Source organism: Acyrthosiphon pisum, chromosome A3 (genome assembly GCF_005508785.2).
Source record: "Acyrthosiphon pisum isolate AL4f chromosome A3, pea_aphid_22Mar2018_4r6ur, whole genome shotgun sequence".
NCBI classification, from domain to species: domain Eukaryota; kingdom Metazoa; phylum Arthropoda; class Insecta; order Hemiptera; family Aphididae; genus Acyrthosiphon; species Acyrthosiphon pisum.
This window is the reverse complement of record NC_042496.1, coordinates 36,709,083-36,720,942: the sequence shown is the minus strand read 5'-3', so window position 1 is coordinate 36,720,942 and position 11,860 is coordinate 36,709,083. Positions and strand designations below refer to the sequence as shown.

Sequence of the window (11,860 nt, the reverse complement as noted above, 5' to 3'; positions counted from 1 at the left end):
TTTTAACTCATATATCTGCGCATGCGCAATAAAACTTAGATTTTTTAAATAGCAACCCGTAATTTGAATATCATATTCGAGTTTATCGAATTTCTTCAAGCTACTTTGATGTATCAACTTGTGTCCTAAACCCAAAATTGACTAAACTAGAGCTAAGTAGAATTTAAAAAATTTAAAAATTCAATTTAACTTTTTTTATATTAGGTATTATGGAACTCATTATCAGAGTCATGTGTCATTGCGGTCTTAGTAGTTTGACGTTTTTTGTTCGCTATTGTCAATACCTTTACGTATTATAAAGTTATAGTTTCAATTTGTTAGAATAAAATATTCATCACGAATAATAATGAAAGAGTTTAGTTACTATTGATCTACGGAAAATGTAATAGAAATGCACGAGAAGCAACAAGAATGTACGCTCAGCAATATCCTGATCGGTATCACCCCAATCGTACTTATGTTCAAAAACTTGAAAAGTCATTGACTGGTTCATTTAATAGAACAAATGCTGTTCAACAACAAGCACGGGTAAATGAACATTTTAATGAAGTTATTGAAAATCAAGTTTTAGCGTATGTACATCTTAACCCATGTTCGTCTGTTAGACACGTCGAACATGAAGTTGGCATACCTAAAACTTAAGTTCATAAGATTTAAAAAAAAAAAATAAACTTCACCCTTACAAACCAGACTTTGTCCAACATTTACGCATAACAGACCCAAAAAAAAAGATAAAATTTTATTTTTTTGTTTATGGTGACGTCTGAGGATAATCCATTATTAATTTATCATATTATGTGGACTGATGAAAGTTAATTAGTTTAATAATAATAATTTTGATTGTTTGTTTAGTGGTGTTTAGAAGAAAAAAATAAGTATGTACAGTTAGAAAAAAAAATTAATTAAATTGAATTTTTTAATTTTTTAAATTCTACTTAGCTCTAGTTTAGTTAATTTTGGGTTTAGACACAAGTTAATACATCAAAATAGCTTGAAAAAAATCGATAAACCCGAATATGATATTCAAATTACAGGTTGCCATTTAAAAAAATGTAAGTTTTATTGCGCATGCACAAGATACATGAGTTAAAAATATTGTAAGTCATAGAAATTAACGATCCATTAGTCTAGTTTAATATCCCGCAAACAGAATTGAAAAATATTTACATGGTAATGAGTGGTAAAGTGGCCCCTGCTTTTTGGGACACACGGTATAATTTATGTATTAAAAATTATGAATTGTTTTGTTAAATATGAAAAGCATGTATCTATAGTCTATACCAGCAGTCCCAACTAGGATTTAGGAACGGGCCAAATATTATTTTTAAAAGTACTTGTGGGCCGCATGCTGTAAATAAATTTAAATTTGCGCATAATATTGACTGAAGGCGTATTTTTTTCTGTCTGAACACGGTTGTAAATAATAATAATAAATAATAATAATAATTGTTTATTCAAATGAATAAAACTGACTAACTGCCCTAATAGTACAAGTAAATAGATAAGTTGTTACAATAAATTGATACAGAAATAGATACAATAACATAAATTCTTAATAATTATAGGCTAGAATATAAACTAAAACGATTGTAAAAGTAAAATATTATATATTGTTAGTTAGAAGTCAAGAAGAAAAATTAGATACTCATGACTCAGTAGTTACGTACCAACTCACATCAAAGTTTATCTAAGTTATCTTATACTTCTATGTTTCGCTGGTATACCATAGATGTAACTTCTTGTACACTCATTGAAAGTGATAAAATGTAACAGGGACGCTGTGTATTATTTATATATTATTGTACTAGTTCCCCGTTACAGATCCACCCTTCTCGGCCTGATAATTAATAAGCTTTCAATCGCCAATACCTATGTCTTCCTTGAAAATCTTGCTGTTTTTCTTTGGCTGAATGTTGGCAACTCTAATTATAAATTAAAGTATTTTATAAATATTAATAGTTTTTTTTTATGTTTTAGCCTTGTATAATTACAGACTGTGGTGAGCTACCAAGTGATAGTAATACTTGGAATATTAATGAAAATGATACAACTAATGATGTTTTTCCCCCTTTCCCCGAGGATTGGACCATTCAGCCAATTGATCTTGATGTAATTACTTAATATTATGCTCTAAATCATTTTGTTTATTAAAATATACGTTTTTCAAGGTAATACAAATATGTGATGTACTAAATAAAATCAAAGAATCAGGAAACCAATTTTATAGCTGTAAAAATTATTCATGTGCTAGACAAAAATATGACAAAGTGTTACGATATTTTAAATGGTAAGTATTTTGAATGTTTTATATTCTGTATCATAATTTAAATTTGTTGTGTATGTATTTTACTTTGTTATTATTTATTAAATTATTAAAATTAAATATTATTAATTAATAATTATTATTGTTATTGTTAATGTTATTACCTATTATTTGTATAGCACTGCAATGATTTTTCATTATATACTCTAATAATTCAATTTAATAATTATATATGCGAAGTAAGTTACTTATATTAGAACCATACTTTACAGGTATAAAAGTTATCATAAAAATTCTAAAATGGATTTAAATATGCTGGAAACCATACAAACAATTACATTGTTAAATTTGTCCACTGTTCATTTGAAAGAGAAAAATTACAAAATTTCAATTGAATTATCAGAACAAGTAAATATTTTTGAAGAACTAATTATGAATTACGTTTATTGTATACAGTGTGTCCCAGAAGTCTCGTATCACCTTTAGTATCTCTGTGGAAAATCAATATATTTAAATGCAATTTTTTTACAGTAAATAAGTATGGAAATTCTGATTGAATAACATAATATTCAATTTTTTTTTTCAAAAAAAAAAAAAAATATTAAAATTTAATGAAAATCGCCCAAGTTAGGACTAATTATTATTTTTAATTTTAGCTGAAAAATCAGCTTGATTGTATTAATGAATATGCGAACCGTATTTTGCTAATGCCGTATGTATAGGTAACATAACTATTATTCTTAGAAATTCACAATAATAATTAATCTTAACTTGGGCGATTTTCATTAAATTAAAATTTTTTTTTTTTTTGAACTGTTTTAAAAAATATGATCAACAAAATGGCTATCTTCAAAATTTAATAAATTTATTTTCCTAAAAAAAATTTTTGATAATTTTTGAATTTTTGAAAAAAAAAATCCAATATTATGTTATTCAATCAGAATTTCCATACTTATTACTGTAAAAAAAATTGCATTTAAGTATATTGATTTTCCACAGAGATACTAAGAGTGATACGGGACTTCTAGGACATACTGTATATTATGTTAAAAAACTGGTACAAAAAAATCAATAAGTCTCTACCAACTTTCAAACAAATTTTTAGCAACCAAGTATTACTGTAAAATATTATTATCTAAATTGGATTAAAGATACAAACTTGTGTTTATTTATTTTTAACTAATTCAAAGTTATTTTTTATTACAGGTTTTAAACATAGATTGTAACAACGGAAAGGCACTTTTCCGTCTTGGTAAGGCCTATAGATCACTCAATAACTATGAAAAAGCAATTAAATATTACAAACAAGCTTTGGACATTTTTCCGGATGAAAAAAACATTTTAATTGAGTTAAAAAATGTAAAAGAAGCTCAAAAGCAATATAAAAATACAGAAAAAATGCTTTACTCGAAAATGTTTTTATCATAGCAAGATAGGTTTTAGAAAATAATATGATATACTATTAACTATTAAGCATATTACTCAGAATATTTTATTTTTAATATTAATGAAGTAAAGGTGGTTTAAATTTTGATATATTAGACATTTTATCATTTTGATGTCAACTTATGTTAAATTTGTATAACTTAAAATAGTATTTTATGCATTATTGTTATAGTTCTTGTTTAATTTTAAAATATTATTGTCCAAACACTTCAATAACAAACATAAAATACTTGAGAATCGTGATATAATTTTAAGAAATATAATATTACTTGCACACATAAATAAATTAGTATTTATCATTGTACAAAAAAATCTGTATATTTTAGATATAATTCCCCCCCCCCCACTATTTGAGCATATGAGTATTGTATACATCAATTGGAATAGAGTGGGGTAGGTCATAAATAATTTGTTCACTTCCATATGAATCAAAGTTCGTTACACCACTGTACAGAGTGATAGAAATTAATTAATTAATTTTATTTCAGACATAGTAAATTTGTACATTCTTTATTTATTTATTTTTTTTGTTGATAGTATCAATTTTTAAGACAATACTGATAAATATATCATTTTTCACCTTTGTCTATCCATTTTCAAGTCTCAATGACAAATTCATGGCTCAATCTTACTATTTGTCTCGGATGTTTTAATTTCATCTTCCCATCTTACATAGATATCCTAGATGTTTTTTTCTTGTGTATATTCCTGCACGAAGTGTGGTTCCTTACTTAGTATAAGGTACCTGATATCCTTTAATTTAGAGTAGTTACCTTATTTTAATTTCCTCTACAATGTTAGACTTTTAATTTTTAAATAATGGTTTGTTTCTCTTTTTTTTGAATCCTGATGTCCAAAATGTTTTTTTTTTTTAAATAAACAGATTATTTTGTTTGTTTCTACTTTGAATTTATTTCACTACAAGTAAGGTAAATTTATGAAATTATTTTTTTTGATAATATTTTTGATTACAAAAATTTGCCCAACTCATAGAAGCATATTATATTCTCAATGTCTAGGCTTGTACCTTCGATTTTTTTCGTGTTTGTACTTAATTTTTATATCATTAGTTAACACATCTACTTTTAAGTTAACTCCCTTACCCTTTATCATTTTTACTGGTCAACTACTTTGTGAAACTGCATATTATATATTATCTAGTTATTAATATCAACTTTTTTCAATAATAATGTAGGTACTAGATACTTGAATATCTGTTTTGTATAAATTATTCTCTAAACGTTTTGCTTAATTTTCTTATTTTGTCATTTAGTTTCTCTTCCGTTAGTAGTGTGGTACTATATCATTATTGTCATCTAAAGCTCAGTTAAATATAGTATCAATGATAATGTATTCCCTCTGCCTTAATCCTGTAGATACTGTTATAATTATTATTTTCTAAAAGTTTTCCTACATTCTCTTTAACTTTTTTAAGTTTCTTTTCGTTCGTTAAGTATAAATTATTTTTATTTTCAACATAAAACAATTACACTATTTAGATTCATAGCCGCACGCACATCTCAGGCCACATATCTGATGATTGAAATATTTTTATGCAACTACAATGTTTCATCACCCGTCAAGCTTTATAGAAAAGTAATTTAGTCCAAGTGACGATAAGGAAAAGGAATTATTTTGATATAAGTGTTGGTCAGCGCATACATAAGCTAAACTATAGATGCCTAAACCAAGTAAGATTATTTTATCTATTAATGTATTTATGTATTTTATGTGTTATGTGAAATGTATTTATTTAATATTGTTGTCTCCTCACCATTTCATCTCCACACCAAACACATCACCCGCTATCGCCAACCGGCGTCACGCACACAAAATAAACACTATTTGGTCCAGGACCGTAAAAAAATGTTGATGAATGAGTTCACGACATTTAAAACAGGTTGAATAAAGAGGTCCAATAGGAGTAGTGAGTGGTAGGAGACTTAGAAATAGGACTTGGGTGGGTAATATCTAAATAATAATAAATAAATTATAATATATATAATAAAAAAATGATAAATGTAATAGGTAATAGTAATAATAATATATACACCTAGTTATAGCAATAATATTATAGGACAGTGTTGAATTTTAAATAAGGAATGGGGGATATCATCCTAATAATTTAAAACTACTGTATTTTTACTCCTCTTGGACTTAAAATGCTATGTGACAAATATAAATCCTTCGGCATCAGCAGCCTAGCTCCCCTTTCCAGAGGCTGAAACACACTAAAATTCAACGCTATAGTAAGCTAAAAATGTGCGAATGCCATGTTGCGACAAAATTAAAAATTTGAAATTTAAACCTATTCAACGTTAAATTCGATATTTGTTTATTTATATTAAAATATTTTTTATCAATGTATAAATAATGAAAAATATTATACAAGAGTAGTGCCGTTTTCGATGTACCGATCTATGTAAATTACAATATTATTGTAATCGTCAATCGACCCGCGTTCGCGTGTTCTCGCTAGTCGTTTGCGATATGGATTGGGATTTAGGACCACCACAATAAAAAAAAAAAACGTGCCACATCTAATACCTCATATACTTTTAAACAACATGGATGATATGGTATAATGTCGTTTAACAAGCATAGGTGGTGTGGAAATTTACGCAACGCTGCAGTCATCATATATATACATCGAGTACATTGAATTAATACTAATAAGTAATAGTATAAAAAAACCTGTAGGTATAACATAAGACCGTGGTCCGTGGTAGAGAATAGAGATTAAAGAAATGTATTTTTGGAGCTGTATATAGATCACATGTGGTTTAAGTGCAAATTTACGAAACCTCGGGAGCTGGAGAAGTGTTTGGACGCTTCTCTTCATGACAAAATTACACTTAAAAATTATTTTTTTCTATAGTTCAGTACGGCGCCATTTGTAAGACACGTAAAAAAAACACGTATTTTGTGATAAGTGATTCCTATTATAATAGTATAATCAATAATCAATACACTTCAATAATAAATTATAAACAAGAAGACAATAATGTCAACCAGGAGCGTAAATAGGGGGTAATTTTACTGTTAAAATGTTGATCTAAGTATTGATAATGACCATTCATGTTTGCTAAAAACGTATATCCCTCCCCAAACCAAATTCCTAATTACGCCACTGATTTCAACGCGCTAACATTCATAGGCAGTCTTTCATCCTGTCAAAGATAAAGATAAAATGTCGTTATCCTGTGTTCAAAGTTATTTCGTTAACCTATAATATAATAATATTATGACTATTGACTATTATTGTTTCACAAATAAGTAATAACTACGTATCTGTGGCCTGTAACCTGTTCTGTATACAACACATTAAATAGCTAAAGATTATTTCATAATATTATGTTATAGCTGGGAACATAATAGCGAAGTATCTACATATTTTATTCCTCACTATACAATATATAGGTATAGTACAACATTTGATAACTTTTACTTCAAAATATAATGAAAAAAGTCTTTTATTTTTTGGGGGTGCACAAGTCCCCTCAGCATATTCCTAGTTGCGCCATTGTCCATCATATTAATCAATATATTATATTCGCGTTAGTAAACTGGTGTATAACTGTATAAGTTATTTTTATAGTGTTTATATATATGTACCCAGTTATTTTTCAGTTTTTTATATCAAAAACTGTAATATGTTTTATGCATTTTTCAAAAAATAATATAACATTTAGCCATAGGCGCAATTTAAACTTTTGACTTGGGGAGGCTGAATATATTGAAGGCAAGCAAACCATTGCAATATAGCAATTTAAAATTGTATGTCCTAGGTTTTTTGAGGAGCTACGGCTGAGTTGGGGGGAGGCTTATCTCCCCAAGCCCTCCCAATTTGCGCCTAGCATTTGGCTGCTCATATATCTTAAGCATATCATAACTTTTTTGTACCGTCGACCGTCGATCATTGGTAAAGCTATCTCTAATCGGTATTTCAAGTACCTAGCTATAGCTGTGAGTAGGCCTATGTTGTCATTATTAGTCAGTATGGCATCATTTCAGTTTTTAATAGAGGGGGCAAAAGTTTTGACCAGCCCAAATGGGTAACTTAAAAAACACTGTTCGCAAGATTTATATAATATATATATACCTATTCCTTTTCCTTCACAAAACACATATATACTTACCAACTTTCATGCATGTCCACACATGGGTATAAATATAAATATATTTCAACTATTAATTAGTAATTACCAATTTATCATTGTGATAATAATTTTTATGGATACTACACATAGTTTGTTTAAAGTATTACGAGTCGTCATTTTTTCAGTCAGCAAATCAGCAGTTACTTGATCTCACCCCCTCCCCACGTCATTGTATAACACCGGCTCTGGTTATTCTATAGTCTATAATAGTACTATTCTCTAAGGAATAAGAAAACTGAATGGATCGATATACAAGTGTAAAATACTAAAATTACGAATTTCAAAATACAATTTACAAATTCGTAATTTGTGAAACAATAATAGTCAATAGTCATAATATTATTATATTATAGGTTAACGAAATAACTTTGAACACAGGATAACGACATTTTATCTTTATCTTTGACAGGATGAAAGACTGCCTATGAATGTTAGCGCGTTGAAATCAGTGGCGTAATTAGGAATTTGGTTTGAGGAGGGATATACGTTTTTAGCAAACATGAATGGTCATTATCAATACTTAGATCAAAATTTTAACAGTAAAATTACCCCCTATTTACGCTCCTGGTTGACATTATTGTCTTCTTGTTTATAATTTATTATTGAAGTGTATTGATTATTGATTATACTATTATAATAGGAATCACTTATCACAAAATATGTGTTTTTTTTGTTGAATATAAATCTTAATAGATACCTACAGGCTACAGGCTTCAACCTACAAGCATAAATATAAATAAAAAATAAATAAATCAATATAATAATGATTGTTGGTTTTGGTTGTCACGACGTCTCTATTTCTATTTACTTTTTACTGGTACTTATGAGCTATGCCTACTGGTTGGTATAGGTACTTGTTAGTGGTTAGTAACAGGTATCTGTCGATCTGCTTAGAAAAACAAATAAAATTTGATTCGGGTAAGATAAATAAACATGATTTTTGCGTAAGACCACCTGAGGCACAATTATATAGGTATAAGTAAACTTTGTTGGAATGATAAATTATAATATAAATATTATATATAATATATATAATATTACAATATTATATAGGTAATTTATAAGATCCCTAAAATTTGTTATAAATTATAATTATTCATTTATAAACAACAGTTTACTATTTCTGTAGATAGCTTAAAGTTATTGTCTATGTCTAAAAATTACACGCCAAACTGCCCTCCATCACAAAGATCAATTCTCTCTAAAATTTTCGAAAAACTTAACACACGTAGGTATCTAAGTTACCTACCTAAATAGGCTAAATTTGTACTAAACATGCAACTCCCTGGGTACCATTTTTATCAATTTTAGTCTTTACAAGGATTTATTATGTTAGGCAGTAGGTAGGTCGTAGGTAGCCAAAATAACATATTGAGAGAACTTTCATTGTCTATAATATATGAAGGAAACCATATAGGTAGATTGTAGATACATATATTATAAATATAGGACGTTACATATATAGGTACATTGCACGTCTTCTGTAACTCGTCCCCGAGCTGGAACTCTGGACGTAGCCACGTACTGAGATATTTTATGAAAAGAGCCCGAATGTCGAATGGAACAATATGTGCGAATGGCTGAGTAGGTGCATTATAATATTTAAGTACCTACTTATACCGTGAGGTTATTGCGTTTTGTCCGGCAATCACTGGCTTATTTATTTTTAGTTAACTTGGTTGAATAGACATTTTCGGAATCAATAATCGTTTGCAATTTTAGATTCTGAGTGGAACGATGAATGTATTGATTTTACAATGATGTGTGTTTTTTTTTATTTTTTTTTATTTTTTAATTTTTTAATTTTTTTTTGTGTCTGTGTACACGATAAGTAGTCGAAATAATGCTTCGATTTTCAACTTCAGTATCTTGTTCGATTGGAAAGTGAATATCGTTGGTGCATTGGGGAGGTCAAAATTTACAGTAATTTTCAAAAGCGCCAAGAAAAACCAAAGAAAAATTAAGGAAAAACGAGAATTTTAACGCAAAATCTATTTTTCACAAAATTGAATTTGGTTTTTGGTGTAACTTTAAAAAAAATGACCGTAGATATATGAAATTTTGACTGAATGTTTATATTAGCATTTTCTATACACCATAACATTTTCAAAATATTTTGACTTATTTTGAGCTCTTTACGGACATTGTCAGTTTTCATTTTTTTTTAGTTTTTTTTCTAATAATATCAATAAAATTTTATTTGTTAATTAAAAAAGCTTGAAAATGTATTAGAAGGCTCCAAGTATATTGTTTCAAAGGCAGATGAAAAATATTAAAAATCCTAAGTCACAGTTTTTTTTTATAAGCATTTAAAGTTCAAAAATTGATAAAATATGGAAAAATCACGAAAATTAGCAAATTATTTTGAGTTAAGAATTCGTAAAAATTTTTCTTTTTAAATCTAAGATTTTAAAATGTAATACAATATTCCTTATAGGATAATCTACCTTTATCAAAAAAAAAATGTTTATAAGAAACTCAAATTAAATTTTCATGAGCGTTTGAAATTCATATTTTTACAACATTTGGTATTTACTCGATTTCTTACGTAACGATTTTCTTATTTTGTTGTAATTAAAAAACGAATGACTTTAGAAACTTGAAAATTTCACTGAATGGATATTGTGATATGATTAATTTGGAATTTATTTTGATACCTATTATAGGTCAATTTTTTTTTAATACTATAGATAAGTATACCTAAAATAGGTATGTCTAATATCTAGACTGACAAACCGTCTCCGCTCAGAATTGTTTTTCGTATACAATGATATTATATCATTGAATTCAAGTTAAACACAATCTATTATACATTGACCCACTTGTAACTTACCTACTGTACTACAGAGCGACATCCACTTACCCGCTTTTTTTATTTTTTTTTTCTGATAATCGATCAAAAAATTTCTCTATCAGATACCTTTATAAATGTCATACATTGATTGTCATAAGTATAGTTCATACTGCAACCAATAAGTCTAAATAATTTATTTATAAAAATTTTTTTTATTACACGTTCAAATTTGAACAAAACTACATAATTAAACGAAGAATAACAATTTTATAAAAAAAAAAATAGGTAAGTACCTAATCAGAAAAAATTTTTTGTGTTTTATTTTTTATACATTTATATAATAAAAGCAATGTTTTCGACAAAAATAAACTCAAGTCTCAAGATACCATATTATTTCTAATACCAAAATATTGAATTTTCAAGCATACTGTTTATTACAATAATTCTAGTTAATAAAGTTATTATTAGGGCTGGGATTTTGATGCAGTCATCAGTCATCTTTTTTTCTGGTGTTCGAAACGTACCTAGGTCTGTAAGTATAAAATGTGTTTTGGCTGATTCTGATATCTCCACATTTTAGCATTTTATTGTTTATACACAAATACATAATGATTTGTGATTTGTCATTGAATTAAAAATTAAAACATAAAAACTCATAACTCAAACTCATAAGTCATAATGATAACACGTTACGACAATGTAAATTTTTACCATGTAATATGTTTACTCGTAGTCAAATATATGCGATTGGCTCTGTTTACCGTACTTTGAGTGGAATATGGGATTCGGGGAGACGGAGCTGAACACTTTCATCTTTCGGTTTCGATTAAAAATTTATATTTTCATTAAAAAAAAAAATAAATAAAATAAGATAACAATAAAAAATAGTTAAAAATATTTTTCAAAAATGTTTTTTTGAACCAAAAATTAATAGTAAATATGTTTACATAAACGTTAATAGTTTGTGAAATAATTCTTCAATAAATGAATCACTTGGTATAAAATATATACAATATTAATATATTATTATTATTATTAGTTTTTATCGTGAATTAAAATTTACCTAACCAAATACTTTAACCTTTAGGCTTTAGGTAATTAGTTATTTTTTATTCATTAAAACTTTTTTAGTGTATTTGGTTGTTTGTTATATTCCTTATTCGCTGCGACGATTTTTATCAACAGGAAATAAATCAG

The 11,860-nt window shown here is 27.4% G+C and overlaps 1 protein-coding gene across 5 annotated transcripts in view; it reads left to right on the top strand.

Moving 5' to 3' along the window:
• Positions 1-3,697, top strand: part of LOC100574307 (peptidyl-prolyl cis-trans isomerase D) — an 8,306-nt gene extending 4,609 nt beyond the window's left edge. For all 5 annotated transcript variants that reach the window (XM_029491638.1, XM_029491635.1, XM_029491639.1 and 2 more), the window contains 4 exons: positions 1,978-2,109; positions 2,169-2,287; positions 2,536-2,671; positions 3,470-3,697. In XM_029491638.1, the coding sequence (XP_029347498.1) occupies positions 1,978-2,109; positions 2,169-2,287; positions 2,536-2,671; positions 3,470-3,691 (609 nt within the window). In that variant the 3' untranslated portion in view covers positions 3,692-3,697. The remainder of the gene's footprint in view (positions 1-1,977; positions 2,110-2,168; positions 2,288-2,535; positions 2,672-3,469) is intronic.
• The last annotated feature ends 8,163 nt before the right edge of the window (positions 3,698-11,860 follow it).